Raw genomic sequence first — 16,354 nt, forward strand, 5'->3', positions numbered from 1 at the left:
CAGCTTTTAAAATTAATTAATGCAGGTATACAGTAAGGCCAAATTGAACACTCCGGTACTATATTACATTACTAGAAATTATTATATTAAAAAAAAATGTTTGTATTGATTATAAACTGGAACTTTTGAAGTACTGTATTTGATTAATAATATAATTGACTCAGACTGATAAATGTAAACATAAATTCTATAAGCAAACGCACGTTGGTATCATGCTCGTTAGTTATGAAGGAAAAAATAAATATTACTTTGCACCATGGTAGTCTATAAACAGTATGTACAATAACTACCAGTGTAATATTTATATGTTCAGCAAGTGTAAATTCTGGCTAACAGCATCTGTTTTATTTCTATTGCATAATTGACTGTTGAAGGAGCAGTGATATCTTCACACTGCTGTGTACTCTCAGTAGCAAAGAATTTTAATAGCTATTAATAGAGATCATGTGTATCATTTATTAGTTATTAGTTAATCATCACATTTGTGATTCAAATAAGATTTATTTGGTTCTTATGTTATGGAAACGCATGTAATAGGCTCATCAAAATAACATAACAGTATACAAATAATGAGGTTTTCACCCAAATAACTGGTTGAATGGCATTTCAAATACATTCAACATTAGTTGTTTTCAACTATTATTATGAGGAAATGTCAGTTACTTACTGGTTACCGTATTTGAATAAACAACACCCCGCTTTGAAAGAACGCCCCTCTCGAATAAACGCCTCTATAGAACATAATTTGGAATCAACGCCCTCTTAGAATAAACGCCCCGGCACATGCATATACTGTACACACAAAATATTGTACAACGCATTTCTATTTGTAGTTACACTCATTGATTGATATGATCTACAATTTTCCAAGCATTTTGATACAATTTTTACTGTATTTTATAACTTCTTAATCTTAATATTGCATTGTATTTTTTCATCTAATCTAAGGGGTATTTATTTGATTATACATGTTACTACAGTATTAGAATTACATCCACAAAAATAAATGCCTCCCTCAAATAAAAAAGGTTTTTAAATTTTTCCTGTGTCTGTTGCAAAGAAATTGAGAATACTGTATTCGCATGGTTGAATCGATACTGCTGTATTGCATTGCATTTGCAGCTTTTATAACCAAATTTATCTTCTCATTTCGTTGTAAACTTGTCGTTCTTAAAATCAGACTCAGATTGGTATCGGGTTTCTCGCGTCAAATTAGCTTTGATTGAAGACGTATCAAACGCATTCCTAATTGTAGGCTTCTGTATGCAGTATTTGATTGGACAATCATTTTCAACATCAAGTCAATCATTTTATTCGTTAACGTCCATGTTTATTGGCATCGCGTTCTAATTGGATTCACATGTTACAAGTTAATAAATGTTTTCAGCGTCATTTCAAACTTAATTATAATCATTTATTACGAAGACTTGTCATGTCAGAATACTTCATCGTCGTGATACTACTGGAGTATCATTGAATATGAATTGAGTTTTGCATTTAAATACCAAGTTTTTTTTAATTTATTTTATGTCTTTAGGCAATGTGAATTAATCACTGTCCTATCAGATAAGTGGTAATCTAATCTATTTTGTGAACCAGTTCACCGGGGTAACCCCCTACTCTTTTCGAATAATGAACTGGGTTCTTTAAAGTGCACACAGGTTATACTGTAACTGTGTACACTGGACCTACGGTTTATAGTCCTTATCCGAGAAGACTTGTTCCATCACCAGAACTAGAAGCGAATCGGCCTCAAACCCTTGCCGATGTTGTTGGCTCTTTAGATACGGTAAACGGCGTCCCTGCCTTAACCGCTCGGCCATTTAACTCGTTAATAATAAATGTATTTTCACTGCAGTACAGTACTTCCAGTTCAGTGTTGTTTACTAAAGGGAACATTTCAAAATTATTCTAATGCAGTAACTACTTTCCTTTAATTTGACTGAAAAGCATACAATACAGTACAACTGCTTAGAAAATTCCCACACAAGGCTTTGGAAAATTTGTTTTTTTACATGTTTGTATTATCGTTGATTAATAATTAACTATCACTATCATAAGTCTGGTCAGTCACAAAAAAAAAATCTAGAATTCTGTAGCTTACTTACAATAAATTGTTTATTGCATTTTATAATGATTATATTTTGCTTGAATAATAAAAAGTATTGATAACATTTCAACTTCTTGCACTCGATTTTTCGGCATACAACTTCTTACTGTTACTAAAAATTGTATTAGCTTGGAATTTCCCACACAAGATAGTTTAAATTAAACTTGTTATCATTAATTAATAATTAACGAGCTATCACTATCATACATGTAAGTGTAATTACTGTATATCAACATAGACCACTTTATTTCATAATCAATTGCCCTCTTATTTATTTTAACACCATAAACCTACTTCACTACGTTATGGATGCAGTAGCTATAATTTATGGACATTATTTTGATAAATTGTATAGCTCCCTTTGTACAATAATTAGTTGGAAACCTTTTAATTAAAATTGAAGAATTGATACAGAAGGATACTTCTTACAGTACAGTATGTAAAGAAATTATTATTATTGCCTAATTTTAAGCAAGCATCAATTAAGAAACAGTCAACAGCAGAATTTTTAAATTTAAATTATAACAGATATTTTTGGAAGAGTTTTTTGTAGTTTTGCTAAAAAATAAATCCTCTTGAGCCAAAATCCAAATATAATAACACTTGGGCAACACCAACTATTTTTGTTTAGTTACTCCTAATCCTAATTAATAGATTTTATTTTGATTTTTTTTAACACCACTAATATAATGATTTGAGATGAAAACATGTGATAAGAAATAACAATTAAACTATAAGATCTTATAAAGACTAAATTAATATACTGTAGTAGAAAGTTGTCATTTTCTTTAAATTCTTTTCTTATCATAATTGCTAATTCAATTGTACTACAATTGAGTAATTCAAATTGTTTGTTCATTTGATATTATAAGATAGTTTGTGTATGAGACTGCCTCAGCTGTGACACACTGATGTTCATCGTTTTATCATAAATTGATTATGATTAAATATTTAAATTATTTCCCATATGGTTTATTCAATGCCAAGTCAGCAGCATATCATTGCAACACAAAAGGACACCAGATTATATAATCTTTGAAAATAAAACATTGATGCATCACGTTTATTTTATTTGTTGAATAAGGGTTATTTCATTTGGGTGCAGGAAAGCGTCATTGCTGAAGAATTGTAAACATATTATTATTTCGTCTTCAGGAATGTTTTTTAAAGTCCGAGCAGAAATCATTCGTTGCAAACTAAATATTGCCTGCTTTTTAAAGGAAATATTAGATTCTGTTAGTTACTAATTAATAAATTTACATTCAAGCTGTTTCTATCTAGTCTCAAAAGGCTATAAATGTTTATGTTTTTACTGATTCTGGCTGAATTAACTACTTATAGTGTACAATACCAGTAAGTTAACGTTTAAGTGTGCACAGTAAAACTGGATATTGTGAGATTAATCTCAAATAGGAGTGTTGTGTCAACCAGCTTACATTTTGGATTTTTAAGTATTATACTCAATATTGAATTATAGCTAAGCTGTATGCTGATAGTGCTCATGATGAGATTCATGTTTCAGTGTAAATACACCTTATCGAAAATGTGAAATTACCATAGGAATATCCTGTTGTATTTGATATTGTTGGAAGAATATATGGAATTTTTAAACTGATGTTTGCCTGTACAGTACTGTTTACTGTACAGTATGTATCGTCCATTAATTAAAGATCCAGAGATAATTAATAAGGATTGCTGCAGATTGGGAAATTGAGGATTGGTGAATTTTACATTGCAAACAGAAGGATTTGCATATTGTATTTTGATTAGTAAGATATTATCATAAAATTGTACTGTTCCAGCCTGTCATGTTCTTTGATGACATATTCAGTCCTTTTAATAGAGCTTCAGACATTGAATGCAAATACAAGAATCCACTTTGGAATCCACTCAACATTATGTATTTTGATTCGCAAGATATTTTTTTAATGTACGGTTCCAGGTCAAGTTATTTGGCGACATTTAAGTTTCATTGAACATCGAAAATTCTTAGTAGAACTTGCGGAACAATTGAATTTAAGTACATGAGATTAAATAGCTTTTAATCAACCATAATAATTGATATTTAAAAAAAGTAGACGTGCTGATACTGTAACCAGGTTTTCAATGAAAGTAAAAAGCTTTTACTGAATATAATATCTTTCCTGAGATAATTCAGATTTGCATTTTAATATTTTCTATATTAAAATTAGATTAATCTACTATCTCATCTGTAATCCGGAGAAATTGTAAGGAAATTGTGGATGTATTTAGAATGCTGTGCTCGTTGATATCCAGAAATAGAGAAAAATCAATCAAATTTACGAAATACTGTTGTACACAAATGCATTGACCATCACATTAGCATAGTAAATAGACGAAGGTTGAATTTCACTTTGCGTGTGCACCATATTGTATTATCAGATACTGTATCACTCTGTGTGCATTTTAAAGAATGGAGGACGAACTGGAATTATTAACTGGAAATGTGGAAGGGGAGAATGAGCCAGATGGATCGATTCCATGGTACCGTCGTCATATAGAGGATGTTAAATATTATCTGATGTGGTTTCTGTTTTACATTGTTATATTATTTACATTAATACTTGGTGAGAATGATGTGGAGAATGTCTTTTTTTTCTGAATTTTAAAAATTATTTAATATCATGTTGTACAGTAAATGCATATAGAGTAAATTTAATTGTAAATACTTTCAGTTTAATGTTCTTAGTACTGTAAAGTATATTTCTGTTATACATGTATTTGATTGGAAGATTGTGGGTCACATGACATGTTAATAACCTTTCATCTTTCAGCTTATGAACTTATTTGTACCATTACATCCATGTGGATAATAAAAGGCCTACCGACATTTTTACAATATTCAAAAGACCATAGTAGTATTTTTATGACAGTTTTCGTCTACAATATCTTTCTTAAAGCACCATCTTTACAATTGTCTTGTTGTGCTATTTTTTAGTATGAATGAATTTCATATTTGAATAATAAAATTAAATTTAATCTTGAATTACATTTAAAATAATTTAATATCAATGTACTTCATTTCTTTTTTCTAGGTACACTATTTAGGTACAATGGACTATCATTTGTATATCTGCTCCTCTTAATGTGTGTGCCCTTACTTCAAAGCCCTACGGCGCAATCTATGAAAGGTAAGAATACATTTACTGTATAGATAAAAACGGGCAAATTGAAATTCTACATTTTCAGCCTAAAACTGTACTCTATTGTGTAAATGTTACTAGTATTAGTAATGCTAATTATGTAATTTGGTTATGTTGCCTTAGTACAGCATCAGTTGAAAAGCAAGTTTGTCCGCACAATGTTCCTTTCTCTCTCCCTTTGTAGCTGATTTTATTTTATTGTAATGTGTTGAAAAGAAACTAATTTTGGCAAAAAATTGAAAATAGAAAATAGAGATCCATAATTTTATGTGCAATATAATGATTTAAAAATGGGTTTGTTTATTAATAATAATATAAATCTAATTTTTATTTTTTCAGGAGCTACAGGGAAATATCTAAAGATAGTTGTTGCGTTCAGTGCTGCTGCGTCAATTGGTCAGCTTATATTTCAAATAGTACTACTTATCATTGGCTATGGTGAACTGGACTTTCTAGATGGATGTAAGTTATTTTAGACCACAACAAAACACTGGTTTGTTTTGTTTCATTTGACTGGAATTTATTAAGTATTTCATTAAAATCTCTACATAATCTACCTTTGTTCAAATCTAACCTAAAAAAGTCTTTGGTCGCAGCATATGGCAGCTAAATCTCCTGTTCTTGTTCTTGTTTCCTTTCTTCTTCGCTTGAATTGAATTACCTTATCATATTGTTCATCTTGTAATTGTACAATTGTCTTAGCAATTTAAGCTTCTGTATTTTTATTGTAAGCCGGACTGCTATGCTATACCTACAGTACATTATTTATTTTTTTACTTTTAACCCTTTTTAACTGGTGGTCATGACTTAAAGTTGTCCGCAACTTATTTTAACCTCCATCTGCACATTTTTTATGTTTTTATGTTTATTGTAATTTTTAAGTTATGTGTCTATCTTATTTGCAATTTGTAACTTTTATCTTTTATTTTAAAATGTGTGGAGAAACTAATAAAACAAACAAAACTGGCTGGTTCGTTTTAAACCTAACAGATAACCCCTGTGCAGTAATTTCCAATTTTAAAAAAAAATAGTAAAAAATTCCAGTGTTTTACTTTAAAATGTACAGAAAGTAGGTTGAGTTATTTTGAGTACCACTCAAAATGGTAATAACCTTTGACCTTCAGATGTAATTACTGTATTGTTGCTGGTCACACAGTATGCCACAGAAAGTACTATGTTTAATTTATCCATGGAGGTATACCTCCATGATTTATCTATCAATTACAGTTTATCAACAAATTCATTATATTAACCACTTCTACTTGACTGTTATAGAACTATCTTGGCCATCTGTGAAAGATAATAAATATCTAGTATTTAGATAAATGCTAGATGATCAACTTTCACCATCAATTCCTAAATTGGATTTAGTTATTACATTACGTTATGGAATAAACAAGAAAAAATTTTGAAAAGAGCAACAATAATTGTGCAAAAAAAGCAAAATCTATAACGTAAGGAATTCTGTTTGAGCATTGTTCCCAGACCCTCTTCAGCTCATCTCCCCCCATTTCTTTTTTTCAACCCATCTTGAATTGTAAATTACAATCTTTGACATTGATAATAATAGATAGTAATTATAAACTGTTCTACTTTTTTCAGGTACAGAAGCCGAGAAAGTTCTAAGGCAAATAGGTTTTCAAAGGTATTGTTGTATTTTCTCATATTAATGTGTAAGTGAAGGTTTAGTATGACTTGAACGAACTATAACATGACCATTTTATGACCTTAAGGATTAATGCCTCTTGTTTATATTATATGAACTTCCTTCCTTTGTACTGTAGTATAGAAGAGAGTATTTATTTATATATAACCCTGTTTCTAAATGGTTGTAAATTCACAGGCTAGATGTTACTGCACTATCATCTATTAGACTTGTTGCTCCAGATGTTATAGTGTTTATTGTGTCTGGCATTGTCCTAGCATCATGCCACAAGCTACTGGCCCAAGAGCGGGCCCAAGAAACAACGCAATCTGCAATGTCCAACACGGTGTACAAACGCAAAAAAGAAAAACGATCAATCGTCATCGCTGGTCTGCGCGGACTTCTTACGATGACGCTGTTGGCATTCGCTGCCATCATCGAACCTTCAATGATTTCCGCTGTTTATTTTGTATCGTTTCTGGTTGTCGTCACCTGGTGGTCTTTGTACAAGACGACGGGGAACCGGTTCATCTACTGGCAGGGTTGTTGGATGGTGTTCAGTGGATTTCATCTGGTTTTACTTTATCTTTGCCAATTCCAATTCTTTCAAGATAATGTTGATTTTGATGATCTTGCAGCCAGGTAAAAATACCAATGCTTTTCTGATTTTATGTTAAAGCCTTTATTTTTATTAAATTTGCATTAACTTCTGTAAAAAAACTAGATTTATTAAAGTATAATTGATCAGGATTTAAATACCCACACACTTTTCTTATCTTCCTTTAAAAAAAAAAGGTTGATTGGACTTAAAGCAGTGATAAAGACAGACTGTAGTGGAAGTGGTAAAGCTGCATATGAACTCAGGTTAAATGATGACCTTCTTTGGCCTGCGTTTGTCAACCCTGGTGCAGTATTACTCCTCTATTGGTACTGCGCCCTCGAGGTTCGTCGATGTTTGGAAGGACCAGTAAGTGTGACTTTTTACAATTTTCAAAAACTTCTTTTGATTATAAAGGCTGTTTTTGATTGCCTCCCTATGCACCTGGTTTTTTGTGCGATTCATACCTTTCACCTATGGCGTGCTTATTGTGCCATAATTGTTCAGATGACCAATACCTTCGTTTGTACATAGGCAAATATATGCTTATTTGTATGGTTGTAATTGGCAGGAATGGAAAGACAAATTATTGAAATCTTCCACTCAACCTAAAGTTTATCGCAAGGCCTTTCATATTAACATAGCTCCCATAAAAAAAAAACTTACCCTAAAAGTACTATTTTATTATGCATTTTTGTTTAGCTACCCATTCCTAATTTTGTTTATACCATTCCTTATATATATCTAGCTACAGTACTTACCTTAGTTTTTAATAATAATTTGTGGGTTTGGCCAATCCTCGGGTACATTGGTAAGTTAAAAAAATTCACCAAATTCATTTTTTTTTTAAATTCTTATTGTTAGAACAGAACAGTTTTCTAACCTTAAACTTATGTCACAGGTCATAGTTGACACTACATTTAACTGCAAAAAATATTTAATTTTAAAAAATGTGTTCAATTTCTTATTATAAACTCTTCTAGTGCCTTTCACTAAGAGATAAGAGAAGTAATCAGTTGACTGGTTACAAGAGGTATAAGGAGGTAATAACACAAACGCATCAATGCTTAATTGTCCAATCATTAATAATAATGTACTTAATATCCTTATATCATTTTGTATATTTTATTTATGCTAATAGTAATAGTGTACTAATACTTTATTATTATTAAATCGTGGTTCAGGATTTATATATCAAACAAATCATTTTAATATCTAGATTGTTTGTTTTTTGCATTGTTTTCCCTTTTAGTCCTATTGTATTATAAGTTTAAAATTGCAAGACTAATACAATTATAATAATAAACAAATTTTTTTGTACCATGTATAAACTATGCACAAATCATAATTTCAAAGAAAAACATTTCTCTTCTCCATTTTGGTTTAACTTTTCATTCCAAGATCACGTTTCATTTTCATTTACTGCACATACTCAACCATTATACGGCTTTACCACGTTGAAACACCGGTTCTCGTCAGATCACCGAAGTTAAGCAACGTTGGGCCTGGTTAGAGCTTGGATGGGAGACCATCTGGAATAGCGGGTGCTGTATACGGAGCTGGGGTCCCGTTAGGCATTTGAAATCAGCACTCTTATGGCAGTCCCTACATCTAGTATCTGCCTCAGACCTCTGGTCAAGGTGGACACTGGACGAGAGAAGCCCTTGATCAATGTCAGGACCAATCAAGGTGCTTAACAGTCCTGGCTTTGTTTGTATCAAACCTGTTAGTGGCGGTAATTATCGCTGTTGGTTTCGATTGAATAAAATAAAAAATTAAATAAAAATTCCTGTTAGATACAAAATAAACAAGGTCAGATACATGGCTTCAGTCGCGTGCTCAAATTTGAGTTGATGTTTACCGACCGATCTATCAACAGACCGACATAGAGCTGTAGAGTCGAGTTTGCACGTAACTAAACAGTTTGGAGTTTCCTGGTTGAAGGATGAGATTGATAAAAAGCACATTGGTGATTGTGCATGAAAATGTTTCCACATTGAGAGGGAGATACCTGGGGTATAGGCTTATACAGGGTCACCACAGCTACAGTAGAACTGCTCCATTGGGATACCCCTTAAAGACATTTTCCTTTGAAACGAACAAGGGAAATTATTGTTGGGTCTTAAATGTGTTCCTAGTTGTTCTACTAATTGTCATTTTGATGTTCATAAGATCATTCATGAATTATCGTTAATCAAAGACATCATCTCATTTACATAATGTTAGTTTATTTGGTGTGCTTTTATGTTGGTATTCTCACATTCCTACACAGCAACATGGGTATGACCAGTTAACTGGCCAAGATGGTCTGGTGAGTAGTGGATCAAATTTAGATTAACTTCTGACATTGTCCACAATTGTTATCGGGCGCACTTGGCGTGCCATACTTGTCATTGTTTTTGCTTGTTGACTGATTATGCGAGGTACGCGAATTCTGGGAATAAATTAGTTGTGTTAAATAAAATAAAAAATTCAGCTTTAAAAACAACTTAAAAGAGCAGATTTTGGAAATAACCTGTTAATTAATAGCATTTTTTATGAAACAATGCCAAAACTGTACTGAGCAACAGAGTGCTATGTAAATCATCTGCACATGCTTTCAAGCGTTGTGATAGCTCTCCATCATTGCCTCTGAGACTTTCCTGGAAGATTAGTTTTAAAGAAAGTACAGATTTTATTGACGTCCTTTGCTCTGTTACTTTTGAAGTGCCACTTCCAAAATGTCTGTCTTTTGAGTTGTACACTAATTTAAACAAATAATTTATTCACTCAACAAGCTCATCTTGCTTAATCAGCCAATATGCAAAGACAACGTTGGTGGCATACCAAAGAAACCCCTTCACAGTTGTCAACTGACGCCATGTCACAGCCTTCTGTTGCTAAGCAACGACTGTGTTGCATGGCATCAAAATTATACTACAAGGATTAGTGACATTCTGTACTTGCGTTAACTGCTCCTTCATCCACTTTGGTCCTTTTTTTTTTGTTCTAATTTGTTTGCTTTTTTCTGCATTATCACAAGTATCTATATAACCTTCTCTTCCTCTATTTCGGTCTTTTGATACAATTTTTTTTAATTTCTTTTTATGCTTTGTACTTGTAAAATATTTATTTCACCTTTTTTTTCATCCACTTGGGTTTTCTTTCTTTCTTTCTTTCTTTATTTACCCATAAATATAAATTATAAACATTGTAATAATATACAAATAAAAATAATTATATCAAGGGAAGGGCTAAAAAATAGTTAAAACTAATCAAGTTCAGCCCCTAAACATTGAAGTATAAATAGTTATATAAATAAATTAGGGCAACTTGTCTAAAATAAAATTAATATACATAAACATTTTTTTTTTTTTTCTTAAATACACTTTCTCTCAAATATATACAATATAATTAATTCTCTTATAAAATAAATAAATATCACTATACAAACAAATAGTTTTAACTTTGCTTCTAATGTTCTTGATTCTTCTGCTTTGTCGCTCATATTTATTTCACCTTATTTCCATCTTACTTTTGGTTCAATTTAGTCAATTTCTTTTTTTGCTTCTGCTTTTTACATATCTACCTTTTCATCCACTTTAGTCTTACTTTTTTTTTTTTGCTTTTTCACTCATTTATGTCACTTTTTTTTTTCATCCACTTTGGTCTTATTCATTGTTTGGTGTTTCTTCTCTATTTCAAGTTTAAAGTTCATTTAATTCTTCATTCTACCATACCCATTAATATAATATACAACATCTGACTATCTGTACATTATACTAAGCTATTTTACTAAATACATTTTTTTTATTACTTTTTATTTACAATTAAAATCACAAATATTGTATTATTACATTTTGGTTTTCTTTCCTTTAAATAATATTTTTAAAAAGTCTACAATTATTTATTCCAATTAATTCTTAGAAAAATGTATAAATGCTTTCGAAAATAACAAGCAATTACTTGCCTGTTATTAATGTCACATAATTGCCCATTCTAATATGCAGTGCAGTACTATCAAATTAACTTATAAAACAACATTATACTTTAATGTGTTCACATTTCTTCTTTAAAGTGCTGACTTGTACTATATTGCATTGCATATTACAAATCACTAAAGGTTATACTGTACAGGCGACACAGCACTATGACATGAAACCGAGCAAGCAATTCACAGTCTGCATACATATACAAGCGTACTGTTAATAAATCTTAGTCTAGGCTATCCAACTAGTTTGACAAAAAAAGTGTGATCCATATATGGACACGATGGTGTCATGTCACTACCATATTTAGGCACATCTCACTTGTTTAGTCAAATTTTATAGTGTATACAGAGGTTTAGGCAATGAGCATCTCCCAATTTGGCGTTTTCTGGAGGTTACGTGGAAGGAGACAACGGGAGGTTGTGTAGGTACTTATTATGTGACAAAACGATTGTGTCTCGGAAAGCATCCAACGACATTCATGGTTGACTGACTTCCACATCTAACTTCCCAGTCACTATGTGACTTGCAAGAACTCCACAAGTCATAATTAGAATACCAATAACTAGCAGAGGATGTACAGTACCTGTAAACAGATAGATTTTATTGTAATTTCTGGCATTATTGCAGTATTTGTAGTAGTACTACAAATCATTTTACTTCTTACAATAAACTTTGCGTTAATCTTAAGTGACATGCTTATCTTTTGTTCAAAACAATATTTCTGCCAATATATGCCCCATACAAGTGCTATAATTTGCTAGCCATAATACTCGCTTAATATAAAGAAAAATATAAAGACAATTTTCTTTTAATTATAATTTTAAAACTGCTCATGATGTTTTTTAAATGAAAAAAGGGTTATTTTTTTGGGAATTTAATAATAATAGTGTTCACGACTTTTAAGACAGTTTTAGGAGATTTGGTTGTAAATGAAAGTGTATTGGTTGGCATCATTGACTAATTTCATTTTTGTAAAGTACACAAATCATAATTTTCAAATTCTTACTTTCTTCCTTTAATTAAAAAAAAAAGCTACTACAGTAGTAGATGTTCTGCAAAATCTTATTTATTTAATATTATTGTACTACACATACTAATAGTGTAATGCTCTATTTTCATGTACACAGCTTTATCTGTATAAACTAACACTTGATTACTTACTATATTTTTTAATGTTCAAAGCCCACCATTGTGTAAGACATTTTGTGTGCGAGAAGTCGGCACCGTTGAGAGAAGGTGACACATTGTTAGAGAAGGTGGCACCGTTGAGAGAAGGTGGCACATTGTTAGAGAAGGTGGCACCGTTGAGAGAAGGTGGCACCGGTGAGAGAAGGTGGCACCGTTGAGAGAAGGTGGCACTGTGTGAGAGAAGGTGGCACATTTTGAGAGAAAGTGGCACCATGTGAGAGAAGGTGGCACTGTGTGAGAGAAGATGGCACATTATGAGAGAAGGTAGCACATTATGAGTGAAGTTGACACAGTGGGAGAGAAGAGGGCACATTATTAGAGAAGGTGTAAAAGTGTGAATGAAGGTTGACGATGTGAGTATGAGAGAAGGTGGCACGGTGTTAGAGAAGGTGGCACTGTGTGAGAGAAGGTGGCACATTATGAGAGAAGGTGGCACATTATGAGAGAAGGTGGCACATTATGAGTGAAGTTGACACAGTGGGAGAGAAGATGGCACATTATTAGAGAAGATGTAAAAGTGTGAATGAAGGTTGCACGATGTGAGTATGAGAGAAGGTGGCACGGTGTGAGAGAAGGTGGCACTGTGTGAGAGATGGCAATGTGTGAATAAAGGTTGTACAGTGTGTGTGAAGATGGAACATTGTGAGTGAAGGTGATACACTGTATTCACCCTAAAGATCCATTTATTCTGTGATTACATTATAGGCTAATAAATAAATGTTTTCAGTGATTTCTTTTTTATTTTTAAAGGAGTTAGTGGAAGTGCAGGCAAAACCAAAAAAACATCACCACAAAAAGAAGTCTGGTGAACATCAGGTACACTCTCTTACTTTATTATAAATTCATTTCTTTTAATTTTTTACATTTCAATTTCTTAATAACCCATTCATTTTGTATTACAATATATTACATACACTTTTTAAAATGTGTTATGTATTTTTTCATTAACAGTTAATGGTCGCCTTACCATGACCTCTAATTATTTTTCAACCTTAATTACAATTATTAATAAATTAAATATTTTGTATTTATAACAGTTGAATTAATTTTGTTATAAACTGCTTTTTAGGTCTTTACAGTTAATATAACCACATCAACTATAGTAATAATAGCTATTTTCACCTGGTTGCTTTTAAATTACAGTTCACATAGTTCTATAGTTCTATTCAAAGTCACCAAGCCTTTGGAGGGCTATGGTATACTTGTACAGTATGGTACATTATTATGGTGTATATACTCAAGTACAGCATGGTACACTATGGCATAATTGTGCAGTACTGCAGGTTTATTTGTACAGTATGGTATACTATGCTGGTACAGTGTGGTATACTTGTACAGTATGGTACATTATTATTGTGTATATACTTAAGTACAGCATGGTACACTATGGCATAATTGTGCAGTACTGCAGGTTTATTTGTACAGTATGGTATACTATGCTGGTAAAGTGTGGTATACTTGTACAGTATGGTACATTATTATTGTGTATATACTTAAGTACAGCATGGTACACTATGGCATAATTGTGCAGTACTGCAGGTTTATTTGTACAGTATGGTACACTATGCTGGTAAAGTGTGGTATACTTGTACAGTACACTAATACTTATATACAGTATGGTACACTATGGTATTCTTGGATACGGTGTATGTTATGAGTATGTTGTACAATAATATACTTTGGTATGCTGGTACTGGTAATCTTACCGATCTATTGTTCTCTTCTTATCTCTCACTATGGTGTATAGTCCACAACATCAAAGAAAAAGGTTTGTTTTTGCATGAATTTTAATTTCTTTTTTCAAACACGCATGCAGTGTATTAGCGTTGATAGTCTTCTAGCATTTCTGACTTTCTATAGTATTTTCTGTCTGTGCATGTATAAACTTTCTATAACTATCATATTTTCTTTTTACACCTTTCCCTAACAGATAGAAACTAGTTATAATGAACTCAGACTTGTATGTATTTATAACCTCAAATTCTTAAATAGAGCTGTAACTGACATATGCATGAGTTATTCAACATAGTTTTGTGACATCAAAAACATTCTTTCAACACAGAATTATGCATATTCAGCCATACATTCATATTAGCCTTCATTAGCCTCATCTTTATTATTATCTTGGAACCTTTATGCTTAAACCTTGGTTCCCACTAGGAAGAACGTATTAGCGCAGCGCATTATTTTTGACCAATCATACTTCAATCTGTCATTTGTAATTAGTCAACTTACTTGTGCTGTGCTAACGTTCTAGTGGGAACTAATAGTACTCCTTACAGTATTAATTTGTCTGTGCTGTTGAGTCTATTTGTCAACATCTTCTAAACCTAACATTAATCTACTTATACTATCTATGCTGCCTTTTACTGTAGTACTTTTCAAATACATGTGTTGCAATATAGTGTGTGCAGTTTCATTTGTTTAGACCTCCTTAACAAAGCCTTCACAAATGCTTTATGTTAATGTTATGTTTTTGCTTGAAAATCATGGAACTGGAAGACTGTTTTTTTTTATACATAAATGTATATTGTTCCATCCATCCATTTTCAGCAATATAAAGTTTGCATGATGAATAGCCCCAGTAAACGTTTTTAAAGTGTACTATGAGTTCCCAGAAAGAAAATGTATATAGTTCAATAAGTAGTAAAATAAGAATGTTTCAATGTGGCATAACAATAAAAAAAAACTAATCTTTATCTAAATTCCTTTTTGGAACACATGAGCCACCCACTTCTGTGTTGATCATTGGCCCATAGTTTCCTCGTAGGCTATTTGCCTCATTGTCAATAAATAATTAAATCTCAAAAACCATATTTCTAGTAATTGTAGCTACATGCTATTACAACATACCTAAATATAGCAAAAAAAAAAAAAAATTCACTGAATAATTAGATTTTTTTAACCTTTCCAGCTTCTTGTAGATGAAGATACAAGAGGAAGCTCTCCTGACTACCAGACCATGGACAGTCCACCAGCATCAGAGACATTAGTCCATGAAGAGGGTACGTCCTATCAGCATCATGATAGAACAGATAGTGACATGAGCGCAGGGGTGGAACATCCAAAAGCGAGTCCTTTGGGTACACTCGTCGCGTACATCACTAAGCAGAGCTACATAGCTGCTCTTATACTAATGATGGTGAGTGATTTAACTACAGGCTTGGCTTTAGGAGATAATGATGGTTTTGTCTACTTGGATAGAATTGCACAGGGTTTTTAATCCTGTATACTAAGCAAGACATATTTTTTCATTTTTAATGTGTACAATTGTTAGGAATTCAATGGTAGGAACAACCTGCTAAATTGTTAGGTAGTGAAAGAAAAAAAAACAGATAGGAAGCTTTTGATTTGCGATGACTGAGGACTGATGACCAACATTGGTTAGGTCAGTTGATGTGTCGTCAGTCATCTGAACCTTAATCATCAAACCTGTGTCAAGGTGAGGAGTGAAGACACACGTCCTAATATTCCTGCATACACACATTGAACTAACATGACATAGTAACAAATCAAAAGCTCTCTGTACTAAAGAATTCTATTTACTGTATATGCCACTATTTAATTTCCGCGATTAGGAGCCTTACTAAATATCGACAGTTATGTAGAAAAGTAGCCTTTAATTGAAAAGTTAAAACTCAGAAGAAAATTGACACACACTTATAACATATCGTCTCT

The 16,354-nt window shown here is 32.1% G+C and overlaps 1 protein-coding gene and 1 pseudogene across 1 annotated transcript in view; both read left to right on the forward strand.

The window, feature by feature from the left end:
• Positions 1-16,354, forward strand: part of LOC140057354 (piezo-type mechanosensitive ion channel component 1-like) — a 63,293-nt gene that overhangs the window by 9,066 nt on the left and 37,873 nt on the right. Inside the window, exons 3-11 of the mRNA XM_072102985.1 lie at positions 5,167-5,262; positions 5,614-5,736; positions 6,877-6,919; positions 7,118-7,561; positions 7,715-7,886; positions 8,501-8,560; positions 13,427-13,492; positions 14,424-14,444; positions 15,591-15,818. Coding sequence (XP_071959086.1) covers positions 5,167-5,262; positions 5,614-5,736; positions 6,877-6,919; positions 7,118-7,561; positions 7,715-7,886; positions 8,501-8,560; positions 13,427-13,492; positions 14,424-14,444; positions 15,591-15,818 — 1,253 coding nt within the window. The remainder of the gene's footprint in view (positions 1-5,166; positions 5,263-5,613; positions 5,737-6,876; positions 6,920-7,117; positions 7,562-7,714; positions 7,887-8,500; positions 8,561-13,426; positions 13,493-14,423; positions 14,445-15,590; positions 15,819-16,354) is intronic.
• Positions 8,957-9,073, forward strand: LOC140057860 (5S ribosomal RNA; annotated as a pseudogene).

The sequence above is a fragment of the Antedon mediterranea genome, chromosome 8 (genome assembly GCF_964355755.1).
Source record: "Antedon mediterranea chromosome 8, ecAntMedi1.1, whole genome shotgun sequence".
Taxonomy (NCBI): domain Eukaryota; kingdom Metazoa; phylum Echinodermata; class Crinoidea; order Comatulida; family Antedonidae; genus Antedon; species Antedon mediterranea.